The sequence below is a fragment of the Limanda limanda genome, chromosome 9 (genome assembly GCF_963576545.1).
Source record: "Limanda limanda chromosome 9, fLimLim1.1, whole genome shotgun sequence".
Classification (NCBI taxonomy): Eukaryota; Metazoa; Chordata; class Actinopteri; order Pleuronectiformes; family Pleuronectidae; genus Limanda; species Limanda limanda.
The window spans coordinates 14935344-14954447 of NC_083644.1; the positions used below are offsets into that span (position 1 = coordinate 14935344).

At 43.0% G+C, this 19104-nt stretch overlaps 1 protein-coding gene across 1 annotated transcript in view; it reads right to left on the reverse strand.

The window, feature by feature from the left end:
- Positions 1-769: 769 nt before the first annotated feature.
- The window catches only part of arhgef18b (rho/rac guanine nucleotide exchange factor (GEF) 18b), a 38503-nt gene continuing 20168 nt past the window's right edge, over positions 770-19104 (reverse strand). Inside the window, exons 17-30 of the mRNA XM_061077615.1 lie at positions 18794-19048; positions 18510-18586; positions 18082-18260; positions 17788-17861; positions 17331-17516; positions 16979-17125; positions 16512-16627; positions 15575-15643; positions 15339-15386; positions 14907-15188; positions 14659-14808; positions 6756-7104; positions 5785-5904; positions 770-5328 (exon numbers count right to left, since the gene is read on the reverse strand). Coding sequence (XP_060933598.1) covers positions 5003-5328; positions 5785-5904; positions 6756-7104; positions 14659-14808; positions 14907-15188; positions 15339-15386; positions 15575-15643; positions 16512-16627; positions 16979-17125; positions 17331-17516; positions 17788-17861; positions 18082-18260; positions 18510-18586; positions 18794-19048 — 2378 coding nt within the window. The 3' untranslated portion in view covers positions 770-5002. The remainder of the gene's footprint in view (positions 5329-5784; positions 5905-6755; positions 7105-14658; positions 14809-14906; positions 15189-15338; positions 15387-15574; positions 15644-16511; positions 16628-16978; positions 17126-17330; positions 17517-17787; positions 17862-18081; positions 18261-18509; positions 18587-18793; positions 19049-19104) is intronic.

The window sequence follows — 19104 nt, forward strand, 5'->3', positions numbered from 1 at the left end:
TGAGGGGCATCCATTTGTTTAACTCTGTGGTTAGAAGAACCTCTGTCACAGAATCACAACAGCCAAGACTCCTGACTGCATCACAGAAAAACAGAAAAAAAGAAAAAGAAGAAAGGCCTCCGAGCTTGTGAGGCGGTGGAGCTGAGATGCATGGGAGACATTAGATGTGAGGGGACGAGACAGGGAGACATGCAATGGGCAGAAGGAGTGGAAGCAACGAGACGAAAACAAAGACGGGAGACAAATGCAGCGTCCCTCCACAGGGGAAGCAGCCTGGAAAAATAATTGTTGAGAGGAGACAGAGGAAAAGCCACTAATGACAGCAGACAATAAAAACTGGCCACTACTGTAGCGTCTTCCCGGCCAGAAGGACAATAACCAAGGAACCGGCGGTGCGGCTGTTAGCGAGCGATTGAACAGCCACAACCGCAGCACCTGAAAATAGAGCTTTGTCTGGGAATAGACTGTTATTAGGTCGTCTAAACACAGGGTCAATCACACCCTCACTGCACCTCCCAGACACGGAGGCATGGCCGCGCTGCCAGCTAATTGGGTGGGCAGGATTATTTTGCGGAGGAGAAATCTAAATAATGAGAGGCCGAATTATATGTTGGTCGTAGAGGGGGAGAACAAAAAGAGAAAAGACAATGAATCTGTGTAAATACACATTTACATGAAAGAGAATAATTCATTGTTTACACAACAAAACAAACATCCAACTTTGTTGACTGGGATTTTGAAAAAAAACAAAAGACAAAAGAAGACAAAATCATTTCAGGACTCTTTTATTACTAAACTCTCTCTAAGGCAGCAGTTTGTGTCCACAGCTCGTTCTAACGTCTCGCAGTGAATAAAACAGTACAAAACAAAATAATCAATTCTGTTTGCTACAAACGTCATTAGACAGCTCACGGTAAATAAAAGTTTACAAACAATAATAAGCATGATCAACATTATTTTTTCCCCTTCAAGTATGCTACTATCCAAAGTGACTAGTGTAAAATTGGCCGAGGAAATAAAATATGTTCAGGATTATTTACACATTACAGGTCCAAGGTGTGTGTGTGTATAAAAACACAACCGAAGAAGAGCGTCGGAAATGTGTTTTTTTAAGAATACACAAACACACACAAACAGACTCACTCACACACACACACACACACACACACACACAGTGATGTGACTGACTGGCTTCAAAAAGTTTTAAAACAGAGCAAGTTCAGTTCAGCAAAACAACATTTAAGACTTGAGTTGATCCGAAGAACTTAAGGGCTCTAACACCAGATTTAGAACTTTTTCTCCTTCAGCTTTAGAAAAGAGACACTTGAAAATACAGGAAAACATACAAACACTGGAACAAAAGTTCCGGATCAAACTTGGTGATGCATAAAAATCACAAAAATCAAGGTTCTTGCTTTTTGTCGAGCTGTCCATGGAATCACATGGTCTTCATCTGGGGATGGAGTGTGCTCAGTTGTCATGACATTACAGCTTTAAGATGTCACACTTTTAAGACTAATTGTTCATTAAGGGTTTTACTTCAAAAACACTGGAAGGTTGTGTGAGATGGCTGAAAGCTCTGGGTGGAAAAAAGGGGATTGTTTTTATCAAAGGGTTCCACCCACTGGAAACTACATAAAGGATGTTTACATGCACATTCACAGCCCCTTATTCTTTAAAATGATCAAGTGTTGATGAAAATAAATAAAATATTGAGCTCATACAGTTACATATGCCACTACAAGCCAGTATACAGACATACCAATTTGATTTATTGCTGAGTTGATGGTTTATGTGTTTTCAACGTTACTCTGAAATCATTCTGTCCACCTGTGTACAAACAGACCCCAGTGATGTGGATGTGGGGCCACAAAACAAACAGGAAATCCAATGCCGAGCTGTGAAGCCGGATATGAAGTGGACAGCCATGTGCTGTAAAAACTGTTATGGACACTCCCAAGAGGATGTTTTTATAAGTAATAACACTTTGTGGATGACCACACAACCAGCACTGTGTCATTTCTCCTCTCACGGGAGCACAGACAGAAGCCCAGTCAGCCGAATGTCTCTTTGGTTTAACTGACGGAAACGAGCAGTTTTTTGACTTCTTGTTTTGTTTTTTACGACTGCTACATCGACTCGATCAGGAGTCGCAGGACAAAAAGAGACAGTGCACCTCAGCGTCAAAGCTAAGACATCTACAAGCACCAGTAGGTTAAATATACAACCCTTGAATCGACAGAACCACTGATTGTGGTTTTTCCTAAACTGCCACAAGTGTGTCCGAGCAAGGCAGCGTACCAGACTGTACGTACACACCCATGTGTGTACTTGAAATTAATATACACCGACAACTGTTGCTTCTTGATTCATGTGAAATAATCAATCTAATATAAGAATGTGTCAGGAGAGGCAGTGCAGAAGAGACCAGGTACAATATGTACAGAAATATACATATAATATACATCATCACTCAGAAGTCTTGCTCGTGATCACACCTTCAGACACCAGCTCATAGAAAAAATAAAGTTCAAATGACATTTTCCCCTCCAGAGACAGAAAACGTTTACGTGTCAACTGCTTCAGGATTGAAAGGAATCCCACGTACATGCAGGGAAAAACCTAAATGGCATCCACCTCCATATATTTTGATATGGTGAGAAAGATAAAGACTGAAATGTCAGACAAAAGTTCATCGTCCTATTTTTGCTGCAGGAGCTTCTCTGTCAGGCACAGACATTTAAGACCCAGATAATGAAATGTCATTGACGATCAACACCCCCCCCCCACAGTGTGTGAGACCCGAGGGCCTCGATAACAACTGACATCTTCATATTTAACTCAAAGATATATAAACGGGCTCAGCTAAAAATGAACCCACTCTGACAAATTTTTCAAACTGTTAAGTTGTTAAAATCAGACAAAATAATGACTCGAAACCATTAACTTTTCATTTCCTAACCCGGGTGAATGGGTAAATTGATCAACTTTACAACTCTTCAATGAACTGCACATTCCCGGCTCATGCTCGACCTGTGACTCTGAACGTGTTCACAGAAGCAGTTTCATAATGGACTCCACTGAGAAGTGAAAACCAGTGTTAACACTGTGCTCCACCATGTTGTCACTGTCAGACCGTCCCTGTACAAACTCAGCTGTTAACCTTTGGAAATAACACAGATGCTTTTATTCTACTGGATCAACTAGTGCAAAAACATTGAAGTTGGATTTACTATTAGTACAATGAATTTCAATATTTTCAGTGCATTATAACTCATTCAAATTGTTGCAATTAGTACTTATCTGCTCTTTTCACCCAACATTTTCTCCATTTATTTCTCATGATCCAGTTAAATGTCAATTTCCCATATAAAACTGTCGTGAACAGTACAGTACATGAGATATTTCTTTAAGATTCTTGCTGAGAGCGTCAGTTTTGGTGAAATGAAACCCAGGGTGAGACAAAGGCACTGAGGCCTTTTTGGTTTCCACAGGTTATGATGAACACTCTTGAGTTCAGCAAAGTTCAGCTAATAACCTGGGTGTCAGAATCAACAGCAACTCAGGTACAAGTCTGGAAGTGGATGGCATATTTAAATAAACTACATGATAAATACATTTACCTTAATATCTGTTGTAAATGTCTGTAATAAAAAGTGATCCTTCATGAAACCGCTGACACACAAGTACTGATCTGACACCACAGTATTAAAGTATTATACTTTCACCCAGATAAACCTAAACTTTTATTTTCACGGAAATAATTGACTATTATACTAGAATCAAGAATGAATTCTCCATTCTTAGCCGCTCCAAAACAGCAATTGTGCTGTAATGCAACTTGCAAGAACTCGTTTTAGAGCTGCAAAGAAGAGTTAGACAAAAAATTGGTAAAATTTGGGAATATTTTATGCTGAAAAGTCCCACAAATAAAACATTTTGCTTTGTGGTTATTTTTTCTGAATAAACTAAATCTGCCGATACAAAAGTCCAGGCATTGTGAGTCTGTATCAGGAAGGTAAAATACAAAAGGCAGGTACAGACATGGAGTAGGTTATAACTGACAGTACTTCAAACTATAGAGACATCAGAAAGACGTCACTGAGTTGGTCTCAGTTCTGCCCCTCCAGCCCGTGAACATGATCAAATCCAAACTCTCCCTTAATTGAAATGAAGCATTATTATACAACAGCCTGGGGAAACTGTCCTCTGACCAGATCCAAGTCAGGTTTCCCAACCACTGGAAACACTAAAGATGTAATCCTCAATGTGAACCTTCTACAATAAACACGATTAAGAAGAACAACGTTTCTAAATGAACAGAGAACATGACAACAGAGTTCATTCATCTGTCTGGAATGGAGTGTTCACACTGTGCAAACGCAATGAGTTCATCTGAGTTCCTGTGGAATCCTTTCCTGTGGTTCCAGGTCTAGTAGAAGCAGGTGGTCGAGGCCCGAGCTCCATCACTGCACCTCCACCCGTTCTACGCTTCAGGAACTGACAGAGGTCTCCTAAAATGCACCTGACAGTTTTTCTTTTGCTTTGTTCCTTTCAGTCAAATTCCTTCAGCTCTTACAGCTCGTGTCTTTGGATTGTTACAACTTCATTTACACCTTTTCATCGCAAGAAGCCGTCGGTGAGCCGAAGGTTCCCTATTCATACTTGCAGTTAAAAAACAGCTAAAAATAAAAACTGTTACAAAGAACGTCCTCTTTTTTTTTTTCCATAAAATGCGATTTCTTTTTCCTGTAAGCACATGAAGCTCTGTCCTCTGCAGTAGACGGCTGCTCCTCCACTCAGTCGTTTCACCCATCAATGACAACACAACCTGTCCGTACTGCACATACACTCAGCATCACAATACCTCACATATGAAGCTTCTTGAAATGCACATGGAGGATTGTTGGGGATCAGTTACGCATCCCATCAATTTTTATTTTGTTTTTCTAAAATCGGTGCTTGATCTGAGTGCAGTTTTTAGAATTTTTTTTTGCAGAATTTAGAAAAAGATGACGTCCTCCTTATTGACGTCCTCAGGGGGGCTCTTGTACGGCTGTGGCAGACTGTGGCTGTGGCTGAGCCCGTGGTTCACCTGGACGTGGGTGTGGGTGTTGGGACTGAGGCCCTGCGGCTGCACCTGGGGCGGAAACTGGAGGAGTCCGGTGCTCTGTGGGTGGGGGGGTATGGTGGGAGCCGGAGGGTGGGACTGTGCAGAAGGCATCGGGGGCTTCTGAGCACTTGCAGGGTGGCTGGTGGTGGTGACGGAGGAGGTGATGGAGGTGTTGGGGCTGTCCGGTCGGGCCGTATCTGGGGGACTGAGTTGATCTGTCAGAGACACAAAGTCAAAGAAATTACAGGAGAAGCGATTGCACTGAATATAGTTTAAAAACAGATTAGACATTTGCACCCGTTTAAAATAGCTGCACTTAATCATCTGAGCTGAACATCTATCACATGAGCTCCTGCCAGCGTCTATTGTCCGCTGTAATTGTGAGGACACAGGATTACGGCGTTAAACCGTCTGCAGTCAGCAACACAGCCGCTCATTAATCACAGTGGAATGGATAGGTGTTTACACAGGGAGAGGCCGGGGATGAAGCCAGCCACGGAGGAACGTGATCGGGTGGGGTCGGGTTCGCCCAGGTGGAGAATGTCTGTGTCTGTGAGAACACACGGTTTAATAATGCAGCAGGCAAAGACAGACAGGGCTGTGTTTGGGTTTGTCCAAACGCAGTGAGGGGGGGGGGCGCGTGCGCTTCTAACAGGGAATTAAACCGGTACCTGTGTGGTGATGCAGGGCTGACAGCGAGAGCGGCTGGTGGGGGCTGATGGAGCGCTTGGCCTTCAGGGCGCTTTCATCTCGGGTGGACAGCTTCAGCATCTGCTTCATATCCACCGAGGCTGAGAGGAGGAGGGGGGGGGGGGGGGGGGAGGCAGCAACACAACAAGAGACGGACAAAGAGAGAAGGTGATTTAATTGTGAAATTAGATTACGTTGGTAAACGGGAGCAGCTCAGCCCGGCCCCACACTAAACCGCTAATGTGACTCTAATGAGCCACAAATGATGCTGAATAGGTCACGGTCATGTCAGGCAGTCACGGCTTGGACATACTTTATAGTGAAGGAAAAAAAAAATAAAGAAAACACAAATAAAAAAACGTAATCAGGATTCTGCTCAGATAAATATCACATGTGAAAGTTAACCCTCTTTTCCACTGGTCAAAATACCAACCAACACCCACTGACATCTGCCTTTTGTCTGCAATGGGAAAGAATCCACTCCCGGGGTCAAATGACTCTGCAGTAGATTGTTGTTTTTTTTTACCTAAAGGCATTGATGGGAACATGACCCCCAGGTGAACATACTAATTTGGCAAGACAGTGCGGTGAGAGAGCTTCTCAGTTTTCGGCATATTTGTGACATTGAACATGATTCTCCAGGGGAAAAAAGAAAAAGACAAACTGACAAACCAGTCAGTTTGTCTTTTTCCTGACAAACCAGGGGGAAAGGATTCAATCCTCCATTATTTGTGTTTTAACAATCCTACATGCAACAGACACAGTTTTTGAAAGAGTTGACTGCTACTATACTTTTAAGGTTGGCATCATTTTGCGTATTTTGCACTGTAGGCAGCAGCTGGTAGAAATGAATCAGGTGTCACAGTTGAGCGAGCTGTGTGGATTTCGCCTCACCTTCAACCTTCTCATGGCCGAGATCACGTGAAACTCTATCTGAAGTCTAAGTACTGACCTGTGCTGTCAGTGCGATGCGAAGCCTTGCCACTCTTGGCTCCTTTCATTTTGCCACTGAAGGCGGCGAGCTTGGTGGGGATCTGCTGCTGCACGCCGAGCAGTTTGTGCTGCTGGTTGGTGGTGCTGCAGAGGTGGAGCGGTACCTCCGTCTTCAGCGGCAGAGTGGAAGAGCTCGTCTCCCGCCGCAGCATCACCTCAGGACGCTCGGCGTAGTCGGCCGGTGCCACGGACATGCTGGAGCGCACCAGGGGCTTCGGAGGCAGGGGCAGCTCGCACACGCTGGTGGTGCTGGTGAGGCCGGAGGACATGAGGAGCTCCCCATTAAGACTGCCAGATAGAGGAGCCACCTGGAGGAAGGAGAAGAAGAAGTGGCGATGAGACTTTGCTGAGACGTGAGTGAAGTCTTATTCAAGTGTCGCAAACATCATCGTAAAAGATTTCAAATTCAGCGTTCGAGTTCACGAAGGACAGCTCCTCGTCTCACACTGCAATTACACATATTTGTGGCTGGGTTCGGTTTGAAATGCGAGTTGTGTTAGGTCATGTTTGCTGTGGGTCATGTTCACTTTTTTGAAAAGGGAAAACATTTTAAACTGCTTCTTACGAGTACAAGACACACACACACACACACACAGATACACACACACACACACAGATACACACACTATAACTCTCCTAAGTGATGCTGTGTCATTACAGAAAGACAATCTGTTGAGGAGCCTGGTATTTATGGGCAAAGGAGGGAATCAGAAACACATGCGTCTTTCTGCTGAGCGTACACTTTGGTAAGTTTGGAAACAGCCACTTGACGGCTTCCAAGAGGCTGAAGGACAACACACAGAGAGAGAGAGACAGAGACAGAGAGACAGAGACAGAGACAGAGAGAGAGAGAGAGAGAGAAACATAAAACCCTTAATAGTCCCTGTGCACATAAAGGCATGTCTGAGTGAACAGGCAGGGCTGTTAGACAAACAGGGGAATAAGAAAACTGCTCTCATGACATCACTGCACGACAGACACGGACTGCTTTGTCACTCTAATCACCAGACTGAGGGAAAGATCATCGAGAGATTGAGGCAACATCATCATCCAGTCTGCACTGAAAGACACTGACCAGGAGGATTACTGCAACAATGCAGTGGTGTAGTGTTTGTATGTGTTTAGTTATCCCACCTGCTACGTTATACAGTCTATAAAAAAGCATCTATTCACTAAGGGCTGCTGCACACTCGAGGATTTTCAACTCTAAACTAAAATTTACATTTGAACCGATTGTCTATCTTATAATGGTCAGAACACACACACTGGATGATTTGGCCAGAATGCAGGACCACACACTTGTAGGAAATGATTTCATAATGTGGATCGTAATCCCACAGTTGTTTCATAGCGGTTGGCAAACAGATTCTAGGCGCATTATCGCCACCTTCTGAACTGGAGTATGGAACACTCGCATGATTGGATGAGATTTCAGAAGATAAACAAACATGGAGGAGGACGGAACATGTTTGATATTTACGACAATCGAGACTGGGGAGCATCCGAATCCAGCCGTAGGATTAAGATTACTTTGTTCACCTCCCACTCTTCAATTCAACGCCCCCGAGATGTCGGAAGAGGCAAATTGGGTCTAAAATTGTCCTGATTATCCTCAAGTGTGTAGCAGCCATGAGCTTAACAACACAATGTAAAGCTAACTGGTATTTGTCAAAACTAATTACCAGTCAAGAAGAGGGAATTAGTTGGTTTGAATCTCTGTAAAGCCCAGAAATATTAGAATCTCCACTTGATAGCCAAGAAACCCAAATTTGAATGGACTGTAAATTCCTTTTATTCAAAAAAATGTTGGAAATAATAGTTTGGTGAAATGAAAAATGGGTTTACTGAGAAGCGAGTCTCCAGAAGAAATGCTTGAATTTGTGTGGTTTCCCACATGGAGAACATAAGACAACTTTCAGATTGTAATAACTAGCTAAAACTAGTTATTATACAATAACAGAAATACTCACATAGCTGCAATTCTGCTGGCCTGTTAAGCATTATTATGTAAAATGAGTACCTCCACCTCGGAGATTATGTTTTCGGACCTGTCAGTTTGTTTGTCCGTCTGTCGGATTACCCAAAAACTACTTACTGTAGAACTTTTTGAAAGTTTAAGACATACTGTAAGGCAAGAAAGGCTCAGATCCAAAAAGGCAAATCCTGGATTTTGTCACTTACTTCAACATTGTGAAATGTTAGGACATTTTGACTAATTTCCCAGGGAATAATTCATGGATCTTGATCAAAATCAGGCATATTCAGGGAGCTAAAATGTATGGGTGTATAATTTGGTGCAGCTTGATTGGATTTAATGGGACTGTTGGGCCATGCTAGTTTTTTAAACACGAGATACAGTCGGCCAAGATTTAGGTGACATCTTGACATTTTGTAATAAAGAGTTAGAAAAACATGACAACAATTAGACTAATAACATGAGGCTACAGTGTCTCCCATCTGATCTTTAATTAACGACCTCAAAAAGAGTTGACTGAAGCATCTTTCACTTTAACTTTGCCAGGTCTGTAACTCCTCTGCTTGGTATTCAGTCCACATGCTGCAAGATTGATGATGATGCGGAATACTTCCTGTGGCGATGGGGGGATTCAAGATGACTGTGTGTTACAAGGCATGAAGGGCAGACCCATCCGACTGTGACAGTGTGTGTGTGTGTGTGTGTGTGTGAGAGAGTTTGTGGAGACTGTAACTTCCCCCAGTTGTAATAGCAGAGCATGACGAGATGACCCGAGGCAGAGAGGGCCCCCCCTCTGCCTGCAGTGGGGAAAGTCTCCCTTCGACCTTCCCAACACTATATCACCCCTGTCGCCTTCTTCCCTTCCATCATTCTCTCTCTTTCAGCACTAACTCATCTCGACACACAGATGTTCCATTGTTCCCTGAACAAGGTGAACGGCTTTAAGTAGCATAAACAGCAAGTTTCCAGGGCAGTAAACTGTTCGGAAGCTTCAGAGCACACAGGGACTTGACTGACAGCACATAAACAATTAGCGCTGGCTGCTTTCCAGAGGCTTCTCCTAACGACAGGTTTGAGCTAGCTAATTACACACACAAGTTCCTCTCATCCCGAAAACTGCCTGGCTGCTCGCAAATTATACACATCTCCACTTACATTGCACAATGGTTTGCCTTCTACAGAGTGGACACCACTGGGAAGGAGATACTGGTTGCTGAATCGTACCTGGACCAGATGATCAGTGCAACTGTTGCATGAGGGAAATGTTGACTTGAGAAAGAGTTTCTATTGAGCTTCACTGATCCAGGGTGAATAAATGAGATTAGCAACAGTGTGGGCCTGAACCTGTCTAATCTGAAGTCAAACTATGGGATGTTATAAGTTATTCATAGTCAGGATTGGTTCACTTTAGGTAAGGCCAGTGTCTGTGGCCCTCAGGACTGTAATACACCAATCTAAAGATGATGTCCAGAAGTTAGGGAGAGTGATGGACAAGTTGGCTTCTAGCAGTTGTCAGGCAGGTGGTATAGTTTTGATCTGGGCTGATGGGAGATTGGGATGAATCATCTGCAGTGCTGTAGCCTGCTCTTGCTAGTTTTTCCAGGATTATCAACCATAGTGTTGATTGATCAGTCAACTGACAGGAACCACTTACATTTTTTAGCTACTTAACATTATTGCTCAAATACTCATACATTTTCTTTTTCCAAACTTAAGAACAGTCACGTGGTTATATAGAACGTTTTTTCCTCCTCTCACAGAGCAATTTATTAACTTCATCTATGAGCGGTTTCTGGTTTCATAATATTTAAGTTCAGGACAGAGCAGTACTGCACAGAGTCTACAGTGAACAGGTGGGAAACCGCTACAGTGACAGATGGTACAGAGAAAATATCACGCCTCAAATGTGCTGTTCTGTCTTAGCTCTAAAAAAGCAACAGCTACCGGCTGATTATGGAAGAAGCGAGTCAAAGACATGCTGGTTGTGTGTGTATGTGTGTGTGTGTGTGTGTATGTGTGTGTGTGTGTGTGCGTAAAGAGAAGCTCAGTGGGGTTGGAACACACTAAAGTCGGCAGCATTATAAATCTGGAGACTGAGGAGGGGAAGAGGTAACAGCTTCACTGTTTACGACTGACCCCTAACATCTCTCCTGACTTTTGACAACCTTCTCATGTTTTAGAAATGTTCTGTCATGTTCTTGTACGTACAAAAGGTAGCAATTTAGTTTGACACTTTTCTGCTAGTAATTCAAAAAAAGTTACTGAGGGAAAATAAATGGTTATTCTTTGAAGCATGACGACTCCCAGCAGGTCAGAGACTTCATTTTCTGACATGGTAGTTGTGGACCAAGTTTCTACCCTGTAGTTCTCAGTCAATCAAAGTTTGAAGTAGGTTTTCTTCCCATGTTTTTCCACTGACTTTTCTTCTTGACGGTTAACTGTCATTCAAATCTGAAAGATCCCAGCTCAAGCCTCCACTGGGCCCGGGCCACTCAGCTGCAGTCACTGTAAGATGACATTTTCACAGGAAAAATAAATGATCTATGATTTCCTTATCAACAGGCCAATTGGGATCAAGAAAGATAAACACTTGAAAGAGACGTGCCTCTGAAGTCAGGACGTGCCGCAACTAGAACTGTTCTTGCACAAACTCGCATGTTAAGAAAAGAAAACACACATGGAGACTTGTCGGTTGTTATGAGGTCTAATCAAAGCTCTATGAGACCGCTGATGAGTCTTAATGTTGGGCGGTGGTGATTAAACGTCTGTTGATATCGGGCTGGCTTGCAGCCTGGAACGGATCCTGATAAGATTGTTTGATGTGTTTGCAGCAAAGGAGGAACAAACCACTTCCAAATATCCCTGAAAGCGCAGCGAGTAAGTCCCTCTGCAGAGCCAAGATAGAAGAGCAAGACAAACTTGCTCATTTGTACAAAACACGTACACACCTTACTTATCTGGTCTGCAACAAATATTATTGGCATACACAAATGAGGGGCTGAGGTCTAAGATGTGACCTGCATCAGGTATTAATCTTGCAATACATGTTTTTAAATCACAAAGCAGTGTTACTCACTGATGCGGTGTTAGTTACAGCCCCTGTTATTACCAGAGTCCCTGCATTACTCATCACAGCAGATTAGGTCAATTCAGCCTGGGGCTCTTTCACTTCACAAGACCAGAGGCTGTGGTGTTTTTAAGAGTCACTGTGAAATGCTCGAGGTCCAGCTCATAGTCAGAGACCTGCCTCCTGCAGCCACTAATGAGATGATAGGTGCAATAACTCATGTCAGCTGATTATGTTTGTGATCGTCAGCCATTTCTAAATATGTTGTGAGTAAAGATACAGTTTTAAAAAATTACAGCGCTGTGGCTGTGTGCCTCCGTCAAGCAGTCGTCAAACTGTTTTTTCAAGATTCATGAAAGGTTACAGTGACCTTTACATTTTACCACGGAATTCAAATTAATTCATCTTTGAGTCCAAAACTGGTAAAAATCTGCAGTGAGTCCCTAGAGGCGGACTTCGGATAATGGATGCATGAGGCTAAACATGGTTTTGTGAGGTTCATCAATGAGTTCAAGTGAATGTACAAAACGAGAAGCAATTTTCTCAGGGTGTTCCTGAGATGTGGCATTCACAAGACAAAACATGAATTGTTCTTGACCTTTACATCTACTAATCAGTTAATCTGCAAGTCAAAGTGACTGCATGCTCCAAATTCGAGGATATTCCCTCAAAGTGTTCCTAAAATGTTGCGTTCACAATGGAAAGGATGGACAACCCAAAAAAAGGATGCCTTAGGCCACTGGCGTCTGCCACTGCAGAGGCAAATAAAGGGTACAAAAATAAGCACAGTTGCAAATAAGAGCAGTAGTTTTTCAGGGGACATGTCAGAACTTGATGCAGTGTTGTGTCATCCATCAGTTACTCAGCCTGGTATGTAGGAGTGAGAGGCACTGAGCAGTCAGAGATACCTGTTGTCAACCAGGAAGAAAAGACAGATACTAGAGAGGCTGCCTGTACGGGAATTTGCTGCTCTGGTCAAAAGCTCATCGGTGACTCGGTCCAACTTCAAATCCAGTTTCTGACAAACCTTTTCTATCTTAACAGCAGAAAGAAGAACACTGACTCATGCCTATGTTATACATGAGAGCATGATTCAGAGTGAGCAACACCATGACTATGCGTGTTATAAATGGCCTATTCGTGACAGGATCATGTGTGACTCAGTTACAACAGCCATAGTTAAAACTCTTGATCCTCTGCCCACTATTATCAAATCCAGAATACTAGATGGAAAGGGACCCTTTAAAAAATTACAAAATAACAATACTACTTTACATCATACAGGAGTATTATGGGAACTCAGGAATATTTGCAGTGGAGGGAGAATACCAATATCAAATCAAATATTATTTGTATAGCCCATATTTACAAATCACAATTTGTCTCATAGGGCTTAACAAGGTGCAGCATCATCTGCCCTTAACTCTCAACAATAGTGAGTTGACAACAGACAACACATGATGACTGATCTTCCTAAAGAAGATCACTGAGGTTTATGTGGGTGGTGTAGACTGAGGTTAGTGATTGTCCTGAAGTATGTCAAACGTTAGCAGGTGATAATATTTATGACAATATGATCAAATCTGGCTTCACGTCTAACCTTAGAGAAATTAATATTTCTACTCATGGTTCAAAGCCTGTCCTACTTTGCTTGTTGCAATGGGTAGCTTTAACAGCAGGATAGCTGCTAGTTTTCTAATCAGGACCAACTCCCCTGAGATCAGTAGCAGAGCTGCTAACATACTGTCATCACTCAGTGTGCATTGAAAAAACACTGATATTTTGTTTTGGGTCAAATTGACAAGTTATGAACAGGTTTCTCCTCTGGTCGGCTCAGCTCTGTGTGTATGAGGAGAGGCTCAGACACACACAAGTGAAACAGAAAGCAGAGGACACAAACGTGACTGATCCGCAGTAGAGACACTCACGTTCAGCTAGAATGAAATTAGTCTCGGGTCCCGTCGGGGCTTGTCACAGAGAAAGCCAATCAACCAAAGTGCGACAGTGATACAGGCAGTTGAAAAAAACTTTTTGACGCTCCCTGACAGATCTGTTAGCACCAGGCATGAAATTACAGTCAGTGAGTGTTTCTCAAAGTTCCTCTCCCATGAAACTCACAAACAATGGCCCACATTGTACAGCTGGGAGAGGGAAGAGAGATACCAGCAAGGAAACACAGGAGGGAGAGAAAAGAAAAGAAAAAGATAAAGAGAGGTGAATGAGGGAGAGATTGTATTGAGTTGTATGTGTGTTTGATATTATACAGGCTGTGGGGGCTGAAACTCCACAATGCTTCTTTTCCACCAGTAAGAGGACGTGAACGCAGGAAGTACATGTTCCTTACAAAATTCCTGCATGTTTCCACAGCACTGTGATGATACTGTCATAGACTAATGAGGAAATACAAAGCAGCTAGAGATGTCACTTGTGCAATGTTGCAGGCAAATGTGATGTTTTGCAAACACAAGTAAATAAAACAGAAAGATGGTAAATAGAAACCTGTCTGATTTAAGAATTACACATATCCCGGCCTATGAACTTCAATGTAACAATCTTGCAGATGAAGTATTAAAATACTGCTTATTTGGTTCAGTGTCCAATATAATATCCTAAGAACAGAGTGCATGTCTGCTGCCATCTCTGTACTACATCCGCTGCTTTATGTTTCTTCCAGATTAATAATTATAAAGAATAATAAATGTTGTCCCCACTGGCATCAGCTGCCTTGTTCGTCTTCGACTTAATAGCAAGCCACTCTCTCCAAAGACATATTCTAATATCTATGTATGACCACTATCATCTCCACCATAGGTTCCCCACCTCAATGGTCTTCCTCTTGTTCGTCCTCTGGTTTTCTAGGCGCTCCTTATCCCTCTCCACAGTCCTGGTGGACACCCTCAGTCTCTCCAGGTCCTCCTGATACGTCCCCCTTAGCCTGTCCAGCTCCTCCCTCTCTTTTGCTAGACGTTCCTGCACCAAAAACAGGCAATGTTGAGAAATTGTGAAAATCAGACGGAGAAATGGAGCCAGAAATTCAGGGAATAGACAGAGTGGCAAGTGGGCTTCACCTCCAGCCGCCGGCACTCCTCCTCTCTTTGTCGCAGCCTGTCCTCAGTGGCTTCGACTTGCTGCCGGTGCCTTTCCCTCTCCTTCCCCCAGCGCTGTTGCTCCTGCCGGTGCTGAGACTGGAGCTTGTGAAAACTGGCCAGCTCTTCTCTCTGCAAGGCCAGAGTCCGCTGCTTCTCCTGCTCCAGGAGCACGTTCCCTCGGTGGCGGCCGGGCAGGGCGGCCCGCTCCGTCAAGGACACCCGCTGCAGCTCAATGTGACTGTCCTGCTGCGATATGATGGCCTGATGACGTGACAATGGACACAGGAGGAAAATAGACGTAAACAGTGAATGTTAAAACATATTTACATTTTTTGACCGAGGCCAAACACCAAACAATCAATTTGTTGAAATCGTCAGAGGGAGCATAAACAGTCGGGGGGACAGCATTACCTGCAGACTATAGAGCCTCTGGGAAAGCATCAGCACTCTGTCAAAGAACTAGATCAGAGACATGGATTAGGTTAGCATAATCAAATAACCACAAGCATCTCCAAAACAATACAAGATTTTATGGGCTTAGCAAACTTCTGCGGGTAATATTATTCAGTTCAGCAGGCACAGCTATGAATATCACATCCTGCAGTGTGCTGTAGCACAAGGTGACAGATCAGAGAAGAAAAGATTACCTCTGCCTCGGGGAAGGAGTTGGACCAGATGCAGTTCCATCTGGCAGGAGAGCAGGTGCTCTCATCAACCTGAGCAGTCAGACACACAGTAAGTCATACTAATGAAGTAGCATCACGACCACACTGTATGCACTGTACACTGCAATGTTGTGCTGCTACAGTATGAAAGTAGAGGCTGAAAACATTTGGAATATCTAAAATTTGTGATCGCAATATATGAAATAGAAAAAACTGGTACTTGGTTTTTTAAAAGGCTTTACTTTGGTACTTGAATTTGTGAGAATATTGGCTGACAATCATTTTCCTATTAGCCAATACTATGCACATGTTTTCTTTAATTATCAAAAGACATTTAAAAGAGCTGTGGTTCACAACACTCTACTCTGGCGAGTAGCAACATTGAAAGGGAGTCTTGCACATTTTCCCAGATTTCTCAGATAATAGTTCATGGATCTTGATGAAAAGCATCGGGCATTTTCAGGGGACTGGTATTTACAAGTGTGTGCAAATAAATGCAGATCTAAATAAAAATCCAGATCTAGTGAGTTTAAATGTGGTTTCTTAACGAACTGTTTGGCATTGGCAGAGGTGCGAACTCTACTGAGTGCCATTCTACATTCTATTCCTATTTTGTTTTGGCCAATTCTGTTCTTATTTATTATGTTGAAAGTATATTATTATGAGTGTGACTGGTCTTGTCGGCAACATGTTATTACATTGTTTGCTGCCTGATCATTCTCAAGCCCCAGCATTTACTGGAAGGTTAATCAATGTTCAGAGTACAATGTTTTCTCAAGGTTTAATCTATTTATAAACAAATTATGTGAGCAGCGAGAACAGGGTTACAGTAAACATGCAGACGTGGAAACTTTCCAGATGACTTGGTCTGTTTACTATTTGAGAGAAAGAACAGTGTGACACAATGTTGAGCCCCTACCGTCTGCTCCAGGGTGTGGCTGCCACAGAGGTCTTTGAGCTGAGGGTCAGAGCTGGCTCTCTGGCTCCTGTCTCTGTTTCTGGACTCGCCAGAAGAGCTCTTCTTCACGCTGCCGTCTGGCACAGACACATCAACACCAACGCGTGCACGGACAGACACAATGACAAACAAACACAAATAATTAAACCAAACTGGAACACAGAAATATTCACAATGACAAACACTGCACACAAACCTCACACAAACAAAACTGTAACCATTAAAGTATTTGTTTGTTTGTTACACATGCTGGCTTTGTTGCCTGGTAGTGATTAGAAAACAGTTCACATATAGTAAATTCAACTAATTCAAGGAATCAACAGCCATTGAAAGATTTCTCAAATTTATTAATGCGCAAATGCCACTGAAATACAACTGCAAAATCCATTAGATGTTGGACTTCCTTGGGGAATGGAGTGGGCACTCACTCTTGTTGAGAATGCTGGGGCTGCTGTCATAGCCCCCGAAGGTATCCGCTCGTCTGGGCAGAACCCCGGAGCCCCCTCCTTCCTCCAGTCGAGAGGTCGGAGCCTCCTCCTTCACTCCGGACTGCAGCAGGTTCTGGAGGTTTTCCACTGAAATGAAAGCGATACCAAGTGAAAGTTGAAAAGATGGACAATAAGAGATGGTTTTGGGAGCAGTAGTAAATTCAACAACACTACTATTCACCCATTATACAGCTGCATCACAACAACATACAAATTTGTAAAATTCCCTGTGTGCCATCCTGACATACTTTGTGTCCACAGTAGATACTTATTGTCTGTGGCATACACATACCCTCAGTGATGGCCCCTTTGAGCAGGGCCTCCCCCTGCTGGAGGTCTGAGGCATCTCCTCGAAGCAAAAGTCTGGAACGTGAAGCTGTATCCTCCAGACCTGCCACAGACTCGGCCATGTCCGCAAACAGCTGGAGCTTCTCAGTGAGAGCCTGCAAGATGACTGTGTCCTTCTGACTCAGCCGATCTACAGCGGGACAAATGGAGTTGAATATAAAAAGACTGAGCTTATACAACATATGGTGATTCAGTTTGTCACAAGCCAATTTCTGTAGCATCTTTACTGCAACCACTGTCCTCTAAAAACACATAATGTCACACGTAAAGAAGAAGCTGAGCAGATAAAATAATTTGTAACCCTCAACAGTTTGAAAAGTTTCTGAGGATCAAAAATCTAACATGATACATGAGCAGCCCCTAGTGGTTTGGTATGGCACATTTTCAATGGCATTGTATACCTTGAAACTCTTTGAACCTGGAAACTCGTGCCTCTTCCTCCTCACTGAACAGCCTCTCTTCTGTGTGAGGACAGCTGAGAGGACAGAAGCCAGCAGCGGCAGAGAGGGGGACAGACAAAGGAAGAAACAATGCATTCTCTGTTTTATCTGAGTCATTGTGCATTTATGTGTTACGATAATATTTTGTTAATATTATGTACAGGGTAAATCACAGGCTGAGACAGAATAATAAATAGATTCATGACGTTAACATAACAGCACGTCTCCCCAAATACAAAACATTCTCTTTGCTACCTCTCGACCGCTTGCCGTATGTGCCTCATCCAAGTGTTGCGCTCCTCCTTGGAGTTGGTGTGGATCTCGTACATCTCGGGCTCATTGGAGGAAGCACAGATAAGAAACATGGCTTTCTCCTCATGGGCCACTTCCCTGACTATCAGTTTCTGAAGAGAGATCACTGACGGCTTGTTATCCTGAGAGGATCACAATTGCAAGTAGAGGAACAAGAAGAGATCAGAGATTAATGATGACTTCATAAATAACTTTTACTTAATATAACTTGATTGCTTAAAAAATTGTGTTAAATTACATTCTTAGTTGAGGATTATACATCATGCATCACGGACAAAAAATTAAAATCAGTTTCCACTAATCGTACAGTAAATCATTCCTTAAAGACAGATGCTGTTTATTATACTGACAGATAGATATAAATCACTTACCACTGTAGCAAATACATATCTCTGGTCCTTCTCTTGTATCAAGAGCAACACATCCGACAGAAGCACTGCAAGAATATCTGGAAACACAAAAATCAAATGTGACAATTTGAGGCTTCAACCTGCCAGGTGGATGGGAGGTAAATTAAAATAGTCAAAATATTTCAAATGTGTGAGCATCTATTTTAATGTTAACCATCATAACACATTTATCTTCTTAGTAGAGCAGCATATACAGCATATATTCATGCTCCTAGATAGTAGATCCGTATTTAGTTTGATCGAACCTTTGAGCCTGCCAGAAGCAGCCTTCCAGTTGACGGTGCCCTCGTGAAGCAGTCGTCTTCTGGCCAGTGCCAGGTCCTCCCTGCGAAACACTCGGCTATCTTTGATTTTTCCCATTGCCTTTGGCTCCATCTTGTTGTGAATGTCTCTGAGTCGAGACGTCTTCTCATAAAGATTAACCAGCGTGTCCACCTGAGTGATGGTCTCTTTAATCAGACCCAGCGCCCGAGTCAGTTCCTCGTGTTCTTCTGTTCCCGCTACAGACAGAAACAATTTGATGTGTTAAAATTTGAGTAAAATGTATTAAATTAAA